The sequence below is a fragment of the Passer montanus genome, unplaced genomic scaffold (genome assembly GCF_014805655.1).
Source record: "Passer montanus isolate IOZ18808 unplaced genomic scaffold, ASM1480565v1 scaffold47, whole genome shotgun sequence".
In the NCBI taxonomy this organism is placed as follows: Eukaryota; Metazoa; Chordata; class Aves; order Passeriformes; family Passeridae; genus Passer; species Passer montanus.
In genome coordinates, this window is record NW_024369596.1 from 5,409,261 (window position 1) to 5,429,725 (window position 20,465).

Here is a 20,465-nt window from a genome sequence, read left to right on the forward strand (position 1 = left end):
GGGCAGTGCCGGGGGTACCGGGCAGTGCCGGGCAGTGCCGGGGGCACCGGGCGGTACCGGCCCGTACCGGGCGGTACCGGGGGCACCGGGCGGTACCGGCCCATAGCGGGCAGTGCCGGGGGCACCGGGCAGTGCCGGGGGTCCCGCCGCCCTCGCAGCCCTTTGCCCCCCCAGGATGGCGGCGTGGGCGCTGCTGGCGCTGCTGGCTCTGGCTCCGGCGGCGGCAGGTAACGGGCTGGGGAGGGTCCCGCTTCGGGGGACCCACGGGACCCGCTTCGGGGCGCTTGGCACCGCCAGAACGCTTGGCACCGCAGCGGCCCGGCTCCGGTGCCCCGGGAATCCTCCGAGGCCTCCCAAGCCTTGGTGTGGTGCCCTCTGCGCACTCCGAGCCTCGTCTGTGCGCTGGCACTGCCCCAGCCCCGCTCTTGGGGTGCCCCTCTGGGCCCCTCCTGTAAATCCAGCCCCACTCTGCCACCCCTTGAGCCCCCAGACCCTCTTTGATGATGTTGGCACTAGTCTGAGCCCCACTTTGGGGCCCTTGGCATCCCCTTTAGCCCAGTTTCGATGCCCTTGTTACCCCCCACCATTCTTTCACACTCTTTGCACCCCAAGCTCTGCTTCTGTGCCCTCTGCACTCGCAGAGCCCCAGTTTGACACCCTCTGCACACCCTAGTCCCACTTTGACAAGCGTGGCATCCCCCAAACGCCACTTCAATGCCCTTTGCATGCTTTGAGTCCCACTTTGGTGCCCTTGCCCCCCCAGCGCCCCTGGCCCAGCTCTGCTGCCGTGGGACGAGCCTTTACGTAAGGTGGGAGCCGCATGCGGCTCCTCGGTGGTGTCTCGTGGGCTCTCCTCCCTTCCCTCCTCCCTGCTTCTTCCCTTCCCTCCTCCCAGCTGCTTTTTATAGCTTCCACTCTTCCCTGGCGTCTCAGTTTTCGGGGTTTTTTTTTTCTCCTCCGACTTGTTTTTTATATAACTCCGGAGCCTTGTGGCAGGAGGCAGCGGGACCAGCCATGCAGCTGACTCCTGAGGGGCCAAGAACATTGTTCCTTCCTCAAACCCAGCCCAGGATGAGCTGCAGAGGAGATGAGGCTCCATGAGCTCTCATTTGGTCACTGAGGTTCTCTGCCCGGGTCACCCCTCACATGTTTTTCTGACCCACTTTTCAAATATGATTTTCTTTCACTCTGCAAAAATGGGGCTTTGGGGGATGCCAGGGCTGGGCCTTCTCCTTCCATCCCCACTGAAGGTGCCTTTGCTGATGCTGCACGCCCAATGTTTTCCATCCCACCCCTTGACAAACCTTTTTCCAAGGGAAAAATACATCAGAACATTAATTAGCAAGGCTGGGCTGGGAGAGACACTCCCATGCTGTTATTAGAGGAATTTTTACCAAAATCTGTATCCAAATCCATGAAATAGAAGATGTAACGTGCTCCCTGTACTTTAGGAGGTGAATTCCTTCTTGTGGAATTTAAATTCTGCCCCTTCCTCAGCCCTGTGGTGATTTTAGCCACCTTAAAGCTAACCAGGAATCTGTAAACTAGGTGGGATCTCAAATAATCTGTATTTAAGAGGGGGTCAGAGGCCATGCTGAGGGTGTTTTTCTCTCGGAGCTGATGTTTGCACTGTCTGCTGATTCCAGGGGGATTGCTCAGCTTTGCCTCCTACTATGGTGACCACATGGTGCTGCAGCAGAAGCCCTCGGGGGCTGTGGTGTGGGGCCACGGGGAGCTGGGGGCCGTGGTCACCCTGACTCTCTCAGGTGCCAGCGGCCTCGTCATCATGGAGAAAACAGCACCGGTCAAAGGTCAGTCCCAGACTTTCACTAGAAACTGATGGTTTTGGTGGCCAGAAACTTGTCTGAGCCCACATCAGAGCTGGTGGTGGGTGGGTGAGACGGGGTTTGGCACGCCCCTGTTTGTCACAGTGCTGCTCTGGGGCTGCACAGGTGCTGGTGACATCTCCAGCTCCTGCTTTTCCCTCTCAGGAGCCCCGGGTGGGCTCAGCCATTCCCTTCCCCAGCAGTGGCAGCCTTTGCTCACTTTGGTTGCCAGCAGTGGCTCCCGTGGGTGCCCAGTGGGAGCAGAGCTGCCACTGGCGTGGGTGGCACCGCACGGGCTGGAGCCAATGAGGCCGTGCAGGGCACAGGGGGAATTCAGCTTCTCTCCCTGTCTAAACCAGGTCTGAGCAACCTCCAGAGGTTCTTTTTCAACCTGTGCCCCCTTGGAGGATCCTGTGGGATCTCTAAGCCCCAAAGGCTGTTGTCTGTGCAAGCAGAGCCTTCCTGGAGCTGGGAGGGCTCAGGAGCACCTCAAATCCCACCTACATCCCTGCCTGAAGAGTTGGGAGGGAGCTCATCACCTTTGGAGGGTAAAAGTGCTGCCCAAGGGCAGCTCTTTTACCCTCCATAAGATGAAGAGCCTGGAGGTGTCTTGTGGGAGAGCAGCAATCCTGGAGATCTGCAGGATCCAGCCAGAAAATCCACGCTAAGCTCCAGCAGAATATCTTTACGCTTCGATTTGGCGCCTCTAAAATTAGCTGGAGACATCTCAGTGTCACACACACCAAGCTGCTCCTGTAATCCCAGTTCCTCCCAGCAGCTTCTGCTCTGACACACATTTGTTTTCCAGGTTTTCTTTTTTAACCCTAAATTCCTGCAGAAGAAAGGTCCCTCTAATGCCAGCGGGCTTCTGAAATCCATTTCCCCAACCTGTCTCTGTGGTAGAGAAGCTTTTCCCTGTTATCTGTCCTTCCCCATTGGTTGATGGCTGTTCATCCAACATCCTGGTGAAGGGCTTGAGGCCTTCATAAGGGTGGTGGAAGATAAGCACCATGCTCTTCCTCCAGGACCTTCTGGGACTTGGACAGCTGTCCTGGACCCAATGGATCGGGGCGGTCCCTATGCACTGACAGCCGAGCAGGGCGTGGAGAACGTGACACTGCGGGACATCTACTTTGGAGATGTGTGGCTTTGCAGCGGGCAGAGCAACATGGCAATGACAGTCCTGCAGGTAAGGCCCCGCAGCACACATCAGGAGCCGGTAGGAATCAGCCAGGGAAGCACCTTGCATGCTCCTGGCCCTTCTTCAGGTGGCCAATGCCAGCCAGGAGCTCGCTGCTGCTGCTCACTATCCCTACGTCCGTATCTTTGCTGCGGCGCCCGCCCGCTCCAGCGTGGAGCTGGAGGACCTGGAGCAGGTTGATTTGCCATGGTCCATTCCAACAGCTGGTGAGTGCAATGTGTCACCAAAAGAGAGCTTGGAAATGGGTTTTTTCCCACTGCTTCCCTTTGCAGCCTGCTGTTTCTTGAGCAGAAAACCTGGGCCATGGGAATTTCACCTACTTCTCGGCCGTGTGCTGGCTGCTGGGGCGCTCCCTGTATGAGGCTCTGGGGTCCCCCATCGGGCTGGTGGAGGTGGCCTGGGGAGGGACCCCCATCGAGGCCTGGTCCTCCCGCCGGGTTCTGCAGGCATGTGGGCTCCCAGAGGACACGGGGAGGTGAGAGAAGGTGCTGTGGAAACACCTCCTGCCCTGTACCACGCTGCTTTTGGGGAGTATCCTCATCCCTTCCCACCCCACCTCCTCTCCAGGAGCCTCACAGCCCCCTCTATGCATCATTATACCCCCTCCCATGCCAAGAGCAAAAGGCACATCTGGGTGGGTAAAGGGAGAAGAGAGGGACCCCAGATCTCCCTTTGCTGTGGTGCTTGCTTTAACCTAAAGGCTGTCTTGTGCTTTGTACCCCCCTTAAACCTAGTTTTGTCTTCCAGCACCTCCCCACATCAGCATCTCTCTGGCCCACAAACGCCCTCCGTGCTCTGGAACGCCATGATCCACCCGCTGCTCAGCATGACCCTACGGGGTGTCGCTTGGTACCAGGGTGAGCCCCCATTTCTGTCCCCTGGGGTAAAACAGCCCTCACTGTGCCACTGAGCTCTCACCAGCCCTTCTTTCTGGGGGACAGGTGAGGCCAATACCTTGCTGAACACAGACCAGTACAACTGCACCTTCCCTGCACTCATTGCTGACTGGCGCTGGGCGTTCCACACCGGATCAGCCGGACAGACGGAGCCACTTCTCCCCTTTGGCTTTGTGCAGGTGTCGGGGGGTGACAGGGGTCACATCCCCTGTTGTCCTTGGGGGAGGCCAGGGAGAGCATGCTCTAAACACATACGCATCCTGCCAAGTGCTGAAAATCCCAGACAGGGAGCACAGTGGCCAGCTTGGGATCTGAGGCACTCCCCCATTTCCCTCGTGCCCCTCAGCTCTCCACCTACCGCCATCAGAGTGCAGATGACAGCTTTGCCCGGCTCCGCTGGCACCAAACAGCCAACCTGGGGGTGGTTCCCAACGCCAGGATGCCCAGAACGTTCATGGCTGTAGCCATGGATCTGGGCGATGAGCACTCTCCCTATGGCAGGTGAGTCCTGGGCTGGGGTGAGGGTGTGGGGATGGAGTTTTTGGCTTCCAGCTCCATCTTCCTCCTCTTCCTGGGCAGTATCCACCCTCGGGACAAGCAGAATGTGGCTCACCGACTGCTGCTGGGTGCCATGGCTGTGGCCTATGGGGACAAGGGCCTCGTGTTCCAGGGACCATATCCCACCCGGGCTGTCCTGGAGGTGACCACGGGGCTGCTGAATGTCACCTACAGCCAGAAGCTCATCTACCGTCAGAGGGATGCGCAGGCATTTGAGGTGAGGAGTGGGATATCCTCCCCAAAGAGCTGCAAAAGGAAGGCAGCACTGAAGGGAGTTTCTCCCCTCTCCAGGTGTGCTGTTCCAGCCAGGCGTCCCCGTGCCAGTGGCTGCTGGCACCAGTGGTGGCAGTGGGGTCCCGCACGGTGACGCTGGCCCTGGGTGGCTGCAGCACGCTGCTGCTGGGCCTGCGCTATGCCTGGGCTGAGTGGCCCTGTGAGTACCAGGCCTGCCCCCTCTACAACTCCCAGGGGCTGCCTGCACCCCCCTTCCTGCTGGACACCCTCCCTGCAGGGAACGCTGATGGAGGGAGGGAGCTGCTGCTCCTCCCCAGCTCCAGGTACCCCCTAAATTAGGGAGATGAGTGAGCTCAGACCTCTGGCAAAACACTCATGGCTCCTGGCACTGTCCCTTCCCAAGCCAGGGAATCAGAGACTTCATTACTACCTTATTAATTAAACAAGTTTTCAGCTCCTCTGAGGACTCAAGCCAAGGCTACAGGGTGGGGGGAAGGGGGAAAAGCCAATTTGCAATTAAATATATGAAAAATTATGTAAGAAGAAGCAGCAGGACACAACAATGGGAGCTGAACCCCTCACTGCTGCTCCCTTGCCTATGGAGCTGGTCCTGGCCCCCCAGACACCCCATTTCTCTGGGCACAGACCACTGATCCCCAGGGTAGGATGCTCACAGGATCCAGGAATCAGCTTCCAGCTGCAGGGTGGAGAGGGGGAGAGAGGAGCTCTGCCAAAAAAACACAGCCAAATACTAAGGCTGGGCTGGGACAGGGAGCTGTGGAGGGCTGCAAGTGCCTTCCACCTCCCTCTCTTAATAAAAGTTAATAAACCAACTCATTTTATTCCTGGATCATTTTTTTCCTTCAGATGAGCATTTCTAATCCTCCATGCCCCACCTCTTACCAAAAGAGCAGGGAAATTCCTGTGGCAGAGGCACAGCATGGCACCCAGCACTTAGAATAAGAGACCAAGAGGTTCTGCACAAAACACAGATTGTTTAACCCTTTTTTGCTGGACAAATGTACACAAGAAGGGAAAGGCCAGGTGCAGGAAGCACAGGTGGGTTCAGCCTGGCTGCTGCAGTAGAGCTCTGTCAGAAAAGTGGATCCTGGGATCACAGGATCCCTGCCTGCTGCCTCCTCTGGGTCAGGCAGAGCCCAGTGAGTCCCGTGAGGCTTTTCCCGTCGTTTCCACTCCAGCCTTTGGTTCTAGACAAGGAGAGAAGAGCAGGCAGTTAATTAGCTGGACTAGGAGCTGGGCTTTTTCCAGCACCAAGTAACTGGCCCAGGAGCCAGCTGTGCTGGCCCTGGGTTGCCATAGTAACAAGGATGCAGAATCCAGCTCAGTCTGGATTTTTTTATACCATAATTCAGACTGTGTTCAGGGCCAGGAGTGAAGCCCAGGCCTCTCAGCTCCTACCTGTGGGGCTGGGCTGTCTCACAGCCTGCAAACCACTTGCCATGGGCACCAGGGGTCCCTGTGAGACCCCAGAGGACACATCCAGCTCCCCAAAACCCAAAGCACGTGGGAGAGGGAGCAGTGCAGGACTTGGGAATGTGGTTTTATCTTGGAACCCATCTCCACACACAGCCCCACTGTGCCCACCAGTGCCATATGAATGGGAGAAGGGGGCGGGCATGGCATCCTTGGCATCAGCCCCCCAGGATTTAAAACTCTCAACTCCACTCCCAGCAGGATGAGCTGCCAAAAACAGGGACCCTCCCAGTCCTGCAGTTTGCCCAGAGCTCGGATTTAAGCAGCAATCTCTTGGCTTGCTGTTCCTATAGCAACCCCTGCCCACACCTTGGATCGCAGTAGCATCACACTGTGGATGCCAGAACCCCTTCCAGGATTTGTCAGCCCTCGCAGTGACCCCCAGCTATGCCCCAAACACCCTAAGGTCTTGGCAAAGGATTTAGGGTGGTCCAGCCACATTTCAAGGGTGGGCTCTTGTGGTGTGGGAGCCAAGAGAAGAGCAAAGAAGTTGTCTGTACCCAGAAAGCCTACCTAGGGCTGCACCGTTGGAGAGGGCTGTACTGCCTTCGGTGCAAGCTTGGTGTTTGGGCTTGGTGGTCTCCAGCCCAGCCAGCAGTGTCATGAAGTCGATGACAGTATCGATGTCCTCCTTGTTGGCAGTGGCTTCCCTCAGGGCGCTGACGGCGTTGAGGCGGCTGAAGGAGGTCAGCTCGGAGATGTTGGCACGGAGGAAGAGAAGGATGACGTTGAGGTCGTTGAGGGGGCAGGTCAGCATCCTGCGGCTGAGCAGGTCGAAGGCAGGCAGCATCTCATAGACAGAGAGCAGCCCCTTGTCCCACTGGCAGAGCTGCAGGGCATTGTAGATGACAACAGGGATGAGGAGGACATAGACACTGCCAACTGAGAGGCTGATGAGCTGGAACACGGAGAAGAAGACCAGCTTGCATGGGATGAGCGAGGGGATGTGCGGCTCTGCCTGCAGCAACCCCATCTTGATGGAGCAGCTGAACTCATCCTGGAAGAAGATGTTCAGGTGGAGAAAGACCAGGTAGAGGCAGGTAGCAGCCAAGAACAGGAGCAGCAGCACGTTCCTCAGGATGTAGATGAACACCAGGGCGTGGGCGTGCTGCTTGCAGGTCAGGTACCTCTCCAGCAACGGGAACTCAAAATACCTCTCCCGGCGGGCCCTGGGGGTGAGGGACACAGGGGGAGTGAGAGCCACCCCCCATTTCACCCAGGCCCATCCTGGGTGCAACCACAACACCTGTGGAGGGACTCCAAGGGCCACAGTGACCTGGCCTCACCTCTCGTACTCCTCCCAGAACTGCTCCGGCTCAGCACTGGCCTGCTGCACCTTCTTCATGTGCTGCACCAGGCGCACGGAGCGGTTGTAGGATTTATCCAGCTCGTCGATGATGAAGAGGAGGTCGCAGTGCAGGGCGGGGGCGGCAGCGTAACGCCACAGCAGGTAGGGCAGGTACATCAGCACCGCCACCACCAGCAGCGAGTAGGGGAAGACCTGGGCAAAGAACACGAACGGTCGTTGAGGATGTGGAGTCGCTCTTGCTGTGGACGTCCAGATGGGATGCAGGGGCACCCAGACGTGACTTTGACCCTACCTTGAGAGCCCAGAGGGACTTGGTGATGGCACGTCCCTCGGCGTCGAAGCCGTGGTGGATGAGGGAGTCCCAGCAAGCCGTGTCGGTGTAGGCAGACTGCTTCCCCGTGAAGTTGGTGGGAGAGAAGCAGCTGATCTGGGAGCCTGGGGTGAGGAGGAGGAGAGCAAACCTCAGCCATGAAGGGTGGAGGAACACTCCAAAGCCACGAGCGAATGCCTTACAGGAGGGTAATTACATCTCAGGCACTGCTTTGACTCAAAAAAAGCCTTTTCATGGTCATTTTGGAGCTGCTGTGTTTCTAGCCAGGACTTTTCCATCTCTTCCCAAACACAAAACCTTTGTGTGTAGCGGTGTGTACACAGTGTCAGGAATTACAGACTAACCAGCCAAAAACTGGAGTAAAACCAAATCCTCAGGGAGAGCAGTTAGATGTTGGCCAAGGCCAGATTTAGCCTGAGGTCACAATGCATCTCTCCATGCTGCTGGCACCCTCCTCCTCCTCCTCCTCGGAAACAGCCCATGGCACCCAGAGGTGCTGTGCACAAGCAGCTGAGGCTGGGCATTGACTCAGTGCTGCTCGTGGGGTTAGCACAGCTGTTCCCACACTCTCCCAGTGAATTATGATCCATTAAAAACAATCAATAAACACCCATGAGGCAGAACAGCTCCTACAACTGGACTTCCAGCTGTTCCACTTTGGATCATGACCCCATCAAGAATACAAGGGGTTTGCCCAAACCAAACCACCGCTGGTGATTGCCCACGAGCTGAAGAACACAATGGAAAAGCTGCAACTCACCAGCAGAGAACTCCCGGGCGAAGGCCAGCGAGACGAGGAAGAGGGGCAGCCCCACGGTGACAAACTTCAGCAGGCGGTCGCTGGGCAGCTCCAGCCGCAAGCCCTTGGCCCGGGAGCTGCTGGGATCCGGGAGCAGGGCATCAGAGAGCATGTACTCAGCAGCTGTGTGCGACAGGGACATGGTGAAGGGAGGAGGAGACGCTGATGAGGCTGCCTGAGGTGTGACTGGCTCAAGGAGCGACTCTGCCGGGCTGAGGAGCCCCTGCCGACGTTCTGCAGAGCACTGTGTCCGGCAGCTGTGAACGACAGCTCAGGCAGGGCGTTAAATCACCTCGTAATTACAGGGGAAGCCTTTTCACGAACAGAAATAGAAAAAGCCACCCCAGCAGCCACAGCAGCGAGCGGGGAAGGCAGCGGGCTGGGAAAGCAGCTTTCCTCCCTGACAGCGTTCCTGCAGGGCAGCGTTCCTGCCCGGCCACAGCCGCTCCTGGCTCCCCGTGGTTTTATGTCCCTCTCTCATCAGCCAACAGATTTCTGGCGCTGTGGCCCGAGGGCATGGGGGTCCCCAGCTATTTTCAGCAAGGAGCCAGGAGACGGGGCCCTCCCACAGCAAGAAGCCCCAGCTGGATACACAGTGGTCCTGTGGGGCATAAAAACACCTTACCAGCACCCAAACCAGCCAGAGGGGCCAGAGAACATCCTGCTGCCCAGCCCCAGGGTCCTCAGACAGGTCAGGAGACACCAAATGAGGTAATTTTGAGGCAGAACATCTGCTGCCATTACCCAGATCACCAATCCTTTCTCTTGCCCCTCTCTCAGGGCACAGGGGGAAGAATCTGGCTCTAAGGAAAGCTCCCAAGGGCAGGGGACCCCAACAAGGGGTTCTAAAAATAAGGAATAGGTAACTGAAGGAGCAGTTACAGAAGTTTCCCAGCAGTACAGTGCTGAGAAACCCACACCAATGCTGCTGGCAGCACAGAGCATGGGCAGTCTCAGGGCTGCTCAGCCCAGCCAAGCCAAGGAACTCCCTGTGCAGCCTCTCAGCACAGCAAAAAAATAGCAGAGCCACTGCCAAATTGCACTTTCGATGGATTTTCCAATGAAGGGACTCTCCAAATCTGAGCTAAACAACTCTGGAGAGACAAGTGACAGTTCCAAAACCTGGGAGGGGCTGCAACCAGGTCTGCTCAAACCTACACAGGGACTGAGTCCCACCCGGCCAGAGCACAGAGACACACACCACCTTCCCTCAAGGGAACTGGAGCTTTTATTGCCCAGAGACAAGTTCAAAACACAAATCAGGCAAAGCCCAAGTTCCACCCAGCCTTGTTCGTCTCAGCTAGAGGCTCCTCAGTGTGTCCAGTGCTTTCCTGGGCCAGAAGCACACATAGGCACCCACTCTGAATCCAGCAGCACAGAGACTGCAGGCTTCACCCCACCACCAGCTCCAAGGTGGGCACAGCTGCTGCCCGTGCTGGAGATGTGGAGATACATGGCACCATTCCACTCCTGCCTCGTCAGTCCTTAGGGATGTCCAGCTCCAGCTTCCTCAGGGTTTTTTGGAAGAAGAGGGGCAGCTTGCAGACAAAGTCTAAGGGCTGGCCCAGGGGCAGGCAGAGGCGGTGGGCGTGCAGGTGCAGGGGCAGGTGCCGAGCCTTGCTCTGCTCCAGCTTCAGCCTCCTCAGGGTGAGCTCGGGAAGCTTCTGCAGCAAAGACAGAAAATGTTCCCTTCAAAACTGCAGCTTTTCAGCTGGGACTCAAAATCCCCAGCCCACGAGCAGCTGGGGGACACAAGGGGCTGTATCCAGCTCCAGGTGCTCCCCAGTGCAAGACCTGCCTTACCTGGGGCGCCAGTTTGCTCCAGTGCGAGTATTTGTGATCCCCCAGGATGGGGCATCCCAAGCCATAGGCCAGGTGAACCCGGATCTGGTGCTTCACCCCTGAGGAGAAAAGGGGAAGAAGAGAAAGCTGACATCCTGCTGGGCCAGGCCTCACCCTCAGTGCTGGACAAAGCCATGCTGAAATCACTGGCAGCCAGCAAACAGCTCGGCAGCGAAGCATCGCCCCAGCAGGGCTCACTCCCAGAGCACTGTCCCAAAAACAATTCCAGCCATGTCTAACGACAAGCTCCCCTGCACAGAGAGCACACCCAGCCCCGGGGCAGGCCGCACTCACCGGTGATGGGCTGGAGCTGCAGCAGGGAGCAGGCGGAGGCGGCGGCCAGCCGGCGGTACCGCGTCACCGCGCGCTCGGCGCGCCGCTCCCCGCGGGCCTTCACCACCTTCCCGTCCTCGGGACGCACGCGGTACTTGGGGGCCAGAGTCATCTGAGGGTGCGACGTGATATTTTAGTGAAAAATCCTCTGCTAGGATTCTTCCTGTCCTGAGGAGCTGAGAGCCTCAGGAAAGAAATGTAAACAATAACTGTGTGCTGCTGTGGAATGCAACAGGTGCATCTTTCATTGGTCCATGTGGATTGTTTTCAATTATTGACCCATCACAGCCACCTGGGCCAAGGCTGTGAGCAGTCACAGGATTCTGTTATGCATTCTATTCCTATTCTATTCTTGTCTTTGTAGCCTTCTGATCTTCTTCTCTCTGCTCTTTTAGTATAGTTTTAATGTAGTATTTTAATATACTAAATAACATAATAAATCAGCCTTCTGATGAAAATGGAGTCAAGCCTCGTGTCCTCACACAAGGGTTTGCCAAGACAAGAGTTGGGGGAGACGTGAGGGGATGCTGGGGCTGCCTGGCCAGAATGGCAGCCAGGGAACACAGGACTCACCTTGTAGTGGGACTGGTGGCTCTGCACCTCCTTTTCCACAATGGGGATCTCCACAACGCCCTCAACAGGGTCGGGGTCCCCCAGGACAATTGCCCTGGAAAGAGAAAGCAGAGGTCTGCAGGGTGCTGCTCTCACAGGACAGGAACCCTCCCCTCAGCCCCTCTCCCACGACCCAGTTCTGAAGGTGCTGAAGGGACAAGATAAGCAACACCCTCTACTTCCACAAAACCCCAACCCCAGGGTCCCCTCACCCTTTTTTAAAGGCCTTTCACAGCCCTATCTTCACTCAAGCCTTTCCTACCAGTAGATCTTCTCCACCTGACGGGTTTTGAAGAGCAGACGGATCTTCTCTGCTGCCTCCTTGCTCCGTGCCAGCACCATCACACCCGTGGTCTCCTTGTCCAGCCGGTGGCAGAGGTGGAGGGGCTCAGCTTTCATGTTCTCCAGCATCTTGGCCAAAATGGGCAGCACGTCAGCGATGCAGTTCTTGATGCCGGGGCCGCCTGTGTGACCCAGCAGCAAGGAGTCTCACCTCTCGTACTCCCCAAGCACCCTAAATCACCCCAAAATGCAAGGGAAGGCCAAGATCTGACAGTGGCCAAGCCCCTGGAACCTCCCTGGGAAGGGAAACCCCAGCACAGGAAGGGCACAGAGGATCCTGTAAGCACCACAGGCCCATTTCCATTTCCCACTCGCCCTCACCGTGCACAGGGAGCCCGTAGGGTTTGTCTATCACCACAATCTCCTCATTCTGGTACAGAGTTCTCTGCTTAAGGATCTTGGCCAGGACGTTGGGGTGAACCTGCTGCAGCTGCTGGCTCATTGCAGCGAGCTCCCGGAGCCATCGCTGCGTCGGGTCCTTGGGGATCTGAGGAGAGAAGGAGACACCAGTGGTGGGGTTTAAACAGCTCTTGGCTCTCACACAAACCTGCACTGGCACCTGCAGCAACGTGCTCGCCTTCCCTGTGCTCCTGCTCCATGGCTGAGGGACAGCCTGGAACCCAGAGGGAGCGGGACAAGCTCAGTCAGTGGCCCTGGGGAATCTCATGAGGCTCAACAAGGCCAAGGGCAGGTGCTGCTCCTGGGTCAGGCAACCCCCAGGATCAGTGCAGGCTGGGGAGGAAGGGATGGAGAGCAGCTCTGGGAGAAGCACCTGGGGTGCAGGGGGGGAGAGCTGGACAGGCCCTGGCCCAGAGCCCCCTGTGCTGGGCTGATCCCCAGCGTGGGCAGCAGGGCAGGGGGGATTCTGCCCCTCTGCCCCCAGGTGAGACCCCACCTGCAGAGCTGCCTCCAGCTCGGGGGGCAGCACAGGGAGGAGCTGGAGCTGCTGGAGCCCAGAGGAGGCCATGGAGATGCTCCAGGGCTGGAGGCCTCAGCTCTGGAGCCAGGCTGGGAGAAGGCTCTGGGAAGAGCTTAGAGCCCCTTCCAGTGCCTAAGGGGGCTCCAGGAAAGCTGGAGAGGGACTTTGAACAAGGGCCTGGAGTGACAGGATAAGAGGGAATAGCTTCACACCGAGAAAACACGGAATTAGAGGGGATACTGGGAAGAAATTTTCCCTGTGAGGGTGGTGAGGCCCTGACACAGATTGCACTGCCCCATCTCTGGGAGTGCCCAAGGCCAGGTTTGGAAGGAGCGTGGAGCACCCTGGTGTAGGGGAAGGTGTCCCTGCTCCTGGCTGGATGTTTTCTCTCCCATCCCAGCCGATCCCTCACCCGCTCGCCCCGCTCGCTGTGCACGCCGGGAGTTGCAGTCCGGAGACCCCGGGCCCAGCGGCCCGCACTCCGCTCACCTCTCGCTGTTGCTCCTCGCTCTTCCGCAGCCGCTCCGCCAGCTCCTCCGCCCGCAGAGCCGCCGGCGCCCGTCCGCTCCCGCAGACGCCCCGCACCGCCCGGGCCAGCCCCGCGCCACTCCGCCAACAGCGCCTGGCCGCGCCGCCGCCCGCCGCCATCTTCTGCCTCTTTCTCCGCGTCCCTCTGCCGGCCAATGGCGGCGCCGCGGGTGCGGCACAGCTGAGCGCCTGTCCAATGAGAAGGTGCTCCCTGCTGAGCGACAGCCGCGCTGGCCAATGGCGGCGCGCAGGGGTGTTTAAACCGCGGCGGCGGTTGCGGGTCACAACGGAGCAGCGGAAGCGGCGCGGCCGGGCCGGAGGTACCGGGAGCGAGAGGGGTGGGGGGTCCCAGTCCGGCCTCAGCCTTCCCCTCAGCGCCGAGCCCCCTCCCACTGCCCCCCCAGCCAGGACACAACACCGTTTCGCTGGTTTTCTTGAGATTTATAAAAAATAGCACTAGAAAAGCACTTTTTTTTTTTTTCAACTACAGTAGTTTAAAAAAAGGGTGAAGGGTCTGCTGTCCCCATGCCGAGGTGCCCCGTCACTCGGTGTCCGTACAGATCCTCTTGGGCAGCTGCTCGGGGGCCCCGGTGCTGCCCCGCTTGCCCTCGGGGGGCTCCCCGGCGCGCTCCCCCGGGCCCTGGGGCGGCTCGATGCGGCCCCTCCGCACGAAGTGCTCGATCCGCGCCTCCAGCCCCTCGCACCTGGGCCGGGCCAGCAGCGGCTTGTAGGTGCGCGGCGGTTGCGGGTCACAACGGAGCAGCGGGAGCGGCGCGGCCGGGCCGGAGGTACCGGGAGTGAGAGGGGTGGGGGGTCCCAGTCCGGCCTCAGCCTTCCCCTCAGCGCCGAGCCCCCTCCCACTGCCCCCCCAGCCAGGACACAACACCGTTTCGCTGGTTTTCTTGAGATTTATAAAAAATAGCACTAGAAAAGCACTTTTTTTTTTTTTCAACTACAGTAGTTTAAAAAAAGGGTGAAGGGTCTGCTGTCCCCATGCCGAGGTGCCCCGTCACTCGGTGTCCGTACAGATCCTCTTGGGCAGCTGCTCGGGGGCCCCGGTGCTGCCCCGCTTGCCCTCGGGGGGCTCCCCCGGCAGCCCGGGGCCCTGGGGCGGCTCGATGCGGCCCCTCCGCACGAAGTGCTCGATCCGCGCCTCCAGCCCCTCGCACCTGGGCCGGGCCAGCAGCGGCTTGTAGGTGCGGGCCTGCACCCCTTCCACGAAGCCGCTGATCTGGCTGTGGAGTGGGGGCTGCAGCTCACCCCAGGGCACCAGGCTGCTCCCTGGACCTGTGGCATCATGGAAAAACAACATTTCATTATCCCGTTCTTTCTCTTGTTTTTTCTTTTTCTTTCTTTTTTTTTTTTTTAAAGCAGTTAATCCTCTGTAATTCACACAATCCCATAATGCTGGTGTTGGAATGGACCTTAAAGCTTATCTCGTTCCACCCCCTCCCACGGGCAGGGACACCTTCCACTATCCCAGGTTGCTCCAAGCCCTGTCCAGCCTGGCTTTCAACACTGCCAGGGATCCAGGGGCAGCCACAGCTTCTCTGGGCACCCTGTGCCAGGGCCGGCCTGCCTGCCCTCACAGGGAAGAATTTCTTCCCAATACCCCGTCTAACCCTGCTGTCTGTCAGCATGCATTCCAAGTTATCCCCCCCAGAGCCCCTCTACCTTTTCTGGTGGCCACGGGAGCAGCATCCAGCCCTGCCAGCATGTCCCGGAGCACGTGGGTTTTGATGGCGTGGCTGGCCCAGAGCTGCTGCAAGTGTGTCACGTTGAAGCCCTGCACCTCTGGGTCGTAGAGCCACTGCAGGTCTGGGAACTCGCAGTCGTACAGGACCAGGGGGAACTCAACCGCCATGCTGTGGACAAGGACAAGAGGTGGGACCAGAGAAAGGGTCAAGAACAATGGATCTGCCAAAAGCAGTCCTAACCTTCACAGAACTTCCTTTCTGAGTAAAAAGTGACTTAATTTTCACCAAATACCAAGGACTACAGCTATCAAAACTTTGCTCAAGAACAAGAAAACAGAGATCCTTGTGGATACATTCCAGTGAGGCCACTGGCAGTCTGTTTCCATGCATGAGACTGCTTCGTGTGCTGGCATGGCTTAAACTCCAGGCAAAGCTGTTGCCCTGAAGAGCAGCCCACTGGGTTTCCCACACCAATCCCTACCTGTACTGTGGTTTCCGTGGGTTCTTCTCCACGTTCAGCAGCTCATCAATGACATCCGGGCTCTCCATGCCCTGGCCAATGAGGAAGAGCACGGCCATCATGCAGCGGACTTGGTGGTACAGGAATGCCTGTCCTGTCACCTCGAACTGGCACAGCTGGAAGGGATCCCGCGGCCTGGCTTCTCCTCCCCTGCCCACCCACGTCACCCTGGCGCTGAGGATCGTCCTCTGGAAGTTGAGCACCCCGTTGGCCACGTCCATCTTGCAGAGGTTGCGGAAGTCGTGGGTGCCCACGTAGCGCTGGGCCGCGGCGTCCATGAGCGCCACGTCCAGCTGGGCGCAGGGGAAGAAGTAGCGGTACGTGCGGCTCAGGCAGCTGAAGCGCGCGCTGAACTCTGCCCCCACGGGGGCCCAGGCCAGCACCCGGATGTCGGGCGGCAGCACCCTGTTGAGGATGTGGGTGTAGCGGAGCTCCTCCTGCTGCCCCTCGCCCTCGTGGCCGTTGAGCTGCTGTCCATCTGGCAGGCTGGAGCGGAGATCCAGGGAGATCACCTGCAGAAACGAGGAAAGACAGGATTAGAGTGCGGATGGATGGGCGCAGCGGCATGTGGAGCCAAGTCTTCCCACACCTCTGGGAAATAAATCCAGGATCTCCTACAGATGAAGGTGGCTTCAGTCAGGCAATCCTACCATGGCAGAGCTGCGAGTGCCTCTGAGGACCCGAGCAGATGCCATGGATTCCATTAATAAAACAGGGAAAGTTGCAGGCTGCCTACGTAGCACAGTCTCAGAACGGCTTCATCTTCAGTCACGGGGTTATAATGTGCTTTTTTTTTTCTCAAGCTGGAGGTGATGACTTGAAGGCAGTAACAGCCTGGCTGGCCGGGAAGCCTGGTGTGGGAACAAGTTCATTCCCACCGTGGGTGCTGTGTGCTGAAGTGGTGCAAGAGAAGGCACCAAATGCTCTGATTTCATGTGGCTGATCCTGTGAAGGAGAGCAGAGCAGCCCTTTGAAGTTAAACCTAGACCAGCTTTGCTTTCTGTGCTGGGAGGGAGGAGAGGAGAACCAGCCCTATGGTGAAGCCACCAAGGTTGCTCTCTCCCCAGTGTCTCAGCCAGCCTGATGGCTCCATGCCCACCAAGCAGGCCAGCTTGCTTCCCTCGCTCCAGCTCCCACTCCCACGCTCCCTTCCGCTGGCTGCAGCTCCCCTCAGACCCTTCTGTGCAGGAATTCAGCTGCCTGATGCTGCAGGAAGTGAGCCGGTTCCTGGAGATTTTGGGTTTTTGTAGGGTTGGCAAGTTAAATGAGCTGAGAGGGCCCTGCCGAGGGCAGGGCATCACCAAGCTATTGGGGAATCTGCAACCTAAAACACGTTTTATCCTCCTAAAACAGGACCCTGGAGAACAATTAATATGGGGGGAAATGGCACTGAAAAGGCTTCAAAGGTCTGAAATCATAATTGCACATGCAGGAAGCCGTTGCCAGGTTCATTTCCAGGTTTAAGAGCTGATGGCTTTTAAAGAACAAATCCAAGCAGTGCTGTGGGACAGTAAGCCCATCAGAACTCCACCCCACCCAGGAAAACCGACAGGAGCCCCCACGGAGATGCTGACCTGCCCAAAGGCACTGACACCCTTGTCCGTGCGCCCACAGCGGTGGTAGTTGGACGTCTGTCTGTCATCCACCAGCCGTGTCTTCTTCAGGGCTTCAAAGAGCTTCTCCTCGATGGTGTTGGGGGTGTTCTCCTGGCTGGCAAAGCCCTGGTAGCCCCAGCCCAGGTAGGCGATGCGCAGTGCCACGTGTCTGCGGCTGTGGGCGCCGAAATCAAAGGGCCGTTGTTGGCGTTTCCTGGCTTTCCCCGGGGCTGGAGGAGCCTCTTTCCTCCTAGCACCCTCCTTGTCCTCCTGGAGCTTCTCCTGCAGCCGCTTCACCTCCACTTCCAGCTCCTGCACCCTCCTCAGGAGCTGCTCATGGTCAGTAGCTGTGCTCTCCTCAGCCATAGCCACCACCTTGGAATGTCAGTTTGTTGCTGATGGATCCTTGGGGTCTGCAGGGAAAGAAAAAAATGGTGGATTTGCATTTTTATGTGTTTTTTTTTTAGATCTCTAGGCTTATTCTGCAAAATAACTGTTACCAACGGAGTCAGTCTTTATTGGCTGAGCCCCTTGGTGTTCCCAGGGGAGCACAGGCAGGGCAGGGCCACTGGTGCTTAGCTTGGGCAGCTTCATTTCGCTCAAATCTCTTTTTCTGGATGCTTCAATCACTCCTCTTCCCGCAGCTGATGGGATCTGCTCCGTCAGCAGCAGCACGTTCCCGGCGAGCCGTCACGGAGCCCTTGTGGCTTTCACACCTGCATCCCCGCTGCAGACAGCGTGCTGACGGCTGCCACTCATCCCGCCCCGCCATCTGCTCCCGCTGCTCCCAGCAGCACCAGCAACGCTTGCGGCTTTTCAGATTGCCTTAAAGAGATCCTAAACCTGTGCTCAGAGTGGAATCTGTGTCTGGATCCCTTTTTGTCACAGGGTTGGAGGTTTACTATCGCCAGACTCATAAATGAACATCTAAACACACTGCACTGAGCCCTTCCCTCCTCTGGAAGTAAAACACCCTCTTGGATGTCTCTTGATTAAATTACGACTACATATTGTGGGTTTAGAAGCAGAGGTACAAGGAAGGACCATTAATCTCTCACCCAGTGCATGGAAACTGCCCTGTGTTTTTCCATGAGTACCTAATTTATCACATAATTCATTTTAGTGTGGATTTCTAGCTTGAATTTAGGGGTTGTGCTTGTGTTACTGTAGGGAAGAGCCTTCTGCTGGCAGCAGGAGGTTTAGCAGTGCTCTGAGGACACCCCCAACCTAAATCAACACCCCTGAACCCAAAAAGAGCATCAGAACCCCTTTGACATCTATAGCCAATCTGAATTACTGCAATAAATTAACCCTGGTTTCTTTTTCTGCAGAATCCACCCAGTTTGGTGGGAACCATGGAGAAGGTGCTAGGATCAGAGTGTGAGGAGCAGCTGGCAGCTGATCTGAGCCCGTCGAGCTCCTGGCAGGGATGCTGCGACATGCCATCGTATTTCCAGGATGATCCCTATGCTGACACATCCATTGTTTGTGGCACACAGCCAGCCCTTCCCATGGATAAGAGGGAAAACAGGAGGATGGTGATGAAGAGGAAGGTGCTGAGGCACAGACCTGATGGAAGGGTGGAGGTCTCCGATGAGTCACCGAGCATTGAGATAGATATAAACACCTATCCATGGAACCTGGGGCATTCCAGGACTTACACGGATGACACCGTCTCCCAAGGGGAAACAGAGACCAGCAGCGGCACCTTGGAGGACTTCCTGCACTATGATGATGATGATGACTGGTTCATTGAAGACAGGCCCTACTCTGTGCAAGGGGATTTTGGGAGCGACACTGCGTCCAGCCGCTCCAGGCCACGGCGACCGCCCACAGAGGCCGCTTACATTGCTCCACAGGCTGAGAGAGTGAAGAGAACTGACCCGGTGGCCAGACTGAACGCGTACAGGAAAGACTGGGAGAGGTTCAGCTTTCCCGGGCAGGATTCGCATCAGAGCTTGCGCTGGGCCATGCGGACGCAGATGCTGCAGTCGGGGCTGCCGCGCCGGGTGCAGAAGCGCCTCGTCCCCAACACGTACGAGGTGCCCACCACGAAGAAGCGCGACTCGCTGCGCTTCGGCGTGCGCTGGGACCTGGCCAACTGCCACATGCCCCGCCGGAGCACCACCTCCTAGAGCCACAGCCCCGCCGCTTTCTTCTCCTCAACATCCTCCGTAGTCTGGAAAATCCCCCCGGTGCGCTTCAAGCAGCTTAACTTTTGGTGTGGAGGAGGTTTTCTTTGCAATGTCTCAGCAATATCTTTCTCAATAAAGCATCTGCAAAGATTCCTTATTGTTCTGTTGGTTCATTAGAAACACTACAGGCAACGTCCAATATTCCAGACTTAACTCTCCTGCCTTTGCCTTATTTTACCTCATCTTTAAAATAAAGGAGCTTTAGAATGGAAGTAAGGTATTATTAGCACTACTAGTAGTGTTATTACTATTCCTAGTGTTAATTTTTTCCAAGATAAGGGAATGGACTGAAAAGGTGGCAGTTCTGGTGTAGGAAAGGGTCCCCGAAAGCTCAGTGGGATGGCTGGAAAAGGGAGCAGGATTATGGGAAGCATGTGACAGCTGCAGCCTGGAATTCTGTGTCCAGCCTCCCCTGAACCTCCCCTGGAGGTGATCCCAGATGTGGAACAAAGAAGCTTGAGGACCCCCTTGTCACCCCACAGTGAAGGGGTTCTGGGATCTTGGGGGACCTTCCAGGCTGGAGGTCCCTGACTCTCCAGCACCCTGTGGATCCTCGTCCCTCTGTGAAGGGGTCTTTGCACTCCAGAACCCTTGAAACCCTCTCCAAACCCTATGGAGGACAGCACCCCAACCTTACAGCTTCCTGTTCCTTCCCCACCCAAGGGCCCCTTCCCTCCCCTCTCAGAGCCTGTGATGTCCCTGACTGCAGCAGGGGACCCTTCCTGCCCTACAGGTTACCTGTCATCCAACTCCCCAGGGACCCCCCAAAAGTCCATGGGATCCCTGCATCTCCATCACCTTGGGGACACCTCCTTCCCTCCCGGTGTCCCAGGATTCAGCCCCGAGGGGCAGGGGGACACAGCCCCCAAACCCTGCGGGCTCCGTGTCGCCAGCAGGGAACTCTCCCTCCTCCACGGTCCCTGTCCCCGACCCCGCGGGGCTTCCCAGCACCCCATGCCCCAGGAGCCCCCCAAGCCTTCCGGGGACGGGCGCTGGCACCCTGCGGAGCCCCGAGTGCAGCAGGGGACCCTCCCGCCCCACGAGGTGCCGGCGCCCAGCACCCAAGGACGCCCGCCCGGCCGCGGGGTCCCGGCCGTACCCGCTCCCGCCGGTGCCGGTGCCGGTGCCGGATGTCGCCGCCCCATCCGGCGCTGCCGGCACTGTGGGACGGCTCCATGGCGGGGGCGGAGCGCGGGCTGCGCGGGCTCGGCGCGGCGGGCGCTGCCGGCGGCCC

General features: G+C 57.9%; 5 protein-coding genes across 9 annotated transcripts; 2 read left to right on the forward strand and 3 right to left on the reverse strand.

Moving 5' to 3' along the window:
• The first annotated feature begins 46 nt into the window (after positions 1 to 46).
• Positions 47 to 5,552, forward strand: SIAE (sialic acid acetylesterase). Its single transcript, XM_039722174.1, has 11 exons — positions 47 to 65; positions 124 to 227; positions 1,647 to 1,811; positions 2,852 to 3,015; positions 3,095 to 3,233; positions 3,319 to 3,502; positions 3,775 to 3,884; positions 3,969 to 4,102; positions 4,270 to 4,424; positions 4,503 to 4,698; positions 4,773 to 5,552. Exons 2-11 carry the CDS (start codon positions 176 to 178, stop codon positions 5,052 to 5,054), a joined length of 1,581 nt encoding a protein of 526 aa, XP_039578108.1. The 5' UTR covers positions 47 to 65; positions 124 to 175; the 3' UTR covers positions 5,055 to 5,552.
• Positions 5,553 to 5,716: 164 nt separating this feature from the next.
• PANX3 (pannexin 3) lies at positions 5,717 to 9,707 on the reverse strand. The gene is made up of 5 exons (XM_039721975.1): positions 8,610 to 9,707; positions 7,811 to 7,953; positions 7,496 to 7,710; positions 6,723 to 7,378; positions 5,717 to 5,923 (listed from the first exon to the last, which is right to left on the reverse strand). The coding sequence occupies exons 1-5, from the start codon at positions 8,788 to 8,790 to the stop codon at positions 5,862 to 5,864; spliced, it is 1,257 nt and encodes a 418-aa protein (XP_039577909.1). The 5' UTR covers positions 8,791 to 9,707; the 3' UTR covers positions 5,717 to 5,861.
• Positions 9,708 to 9,856: 149 nt separating this feature from the next.
• On the reverse strand, positions 9,857 to 13,380 carry RPUSD4 (RNA pseudouridine synthase D4). The gene is made up of 7 exons (XM_039721976.1): positions 13,186 to 13,380; positions 12,099 to 12,264; positions 11,698 to 11,899; positions 11,397 to 11,490; positions 10,785 to 10,935; positions 10,452 to 10,549; positions 9,857 to 10,312 (listed from the first exon to the last, which is right to left on the reverse strand). The coding sequence occupies exons 1-7, from the start codon at positions 13,342 to 13,344 to the stop codon at positions 10,127 to 10,129; spliced, it is 1,056 nt and encodes a 351-aa protein (XP_039577910.1). The 5' UTR covers positions 13,345 to 13,380; the 3' UTR covers positions 9,857 to 10,126.
• A 69-nt stretch (positions 13,381 to 13,449) lies between these two features.
• On the forward strand, positions 13,450 to 19,888 carry HYLS1 (HYLS1 centriolar and ciliogenesis associated). 2 transcript variants are annotated; one of them, XM_039721979.1, is made up of 2 exons: positions 13,450 to 13,544; positions 18,368 to 19,888. In XM_039721979.1, exon 2 carries the CDS (start codon positions 18,392 to 18,394, stop codon positions 19,169 to 19,171), a length of 780 nt encoding a protein of 259 aa, XP_039577913.1. In that variant the 5' UTR covers positions 13,450 to 13,544; positions 18,368 to 18,391; the 3' UTR covers positions 19,172 to 19,888. The 2 variants fall into 2 exon arrangements, with proteins under 2 accessions (XP_039577913.1, XP_039577912.1); XM_039721978.1 differs by lacking the exon at positions 13,450 to 13,544 and adding an exon at positions 13,968 to 14,012.
• Positions 14,122 to 20,465, reverse strand: PUS3 (pseudouridine synthase 3). 4 transcript variants are annotated; one of them, XM_039721972.1, is made up of 5 exons: positions 20,331 to 20,465; positions 17,016 to 17,449; positions 15,403 to 15,953; positions 14,899 to 15,089; positions 14,122 to 14,511 (listed from the first exon to the last, which is right to left on the reverse strand). In XM_039721972.1, exons 2-5 carry the CDS (start codon positions 17,400 to 17,402, stop codon positions 14,234 to 14,236), a joined length of 1,407 nt encoding a protein of 468 aa, XP_039577906.1. In that variant the 5' UTR covers positions 17,403 to 17,449; positions 20,331 to 20,465; the 3' UTR covers positions 14,122 to 14,233. The 4 variants fall into 4 exon arrangements, with proteins under 4 accessions (XP_039577906.1, XP_039577907.1, XP_039577908.1 ...); XM_039721973.1 differs by lacking the exon at positions 20,331 to 20,465 and adding an exon at positions 17,541 to 18,351; XM_039721974.1 differs by lacking the exon at positions 20,331 to 20,465 and adding an exon at positions 17,537 to 18,351.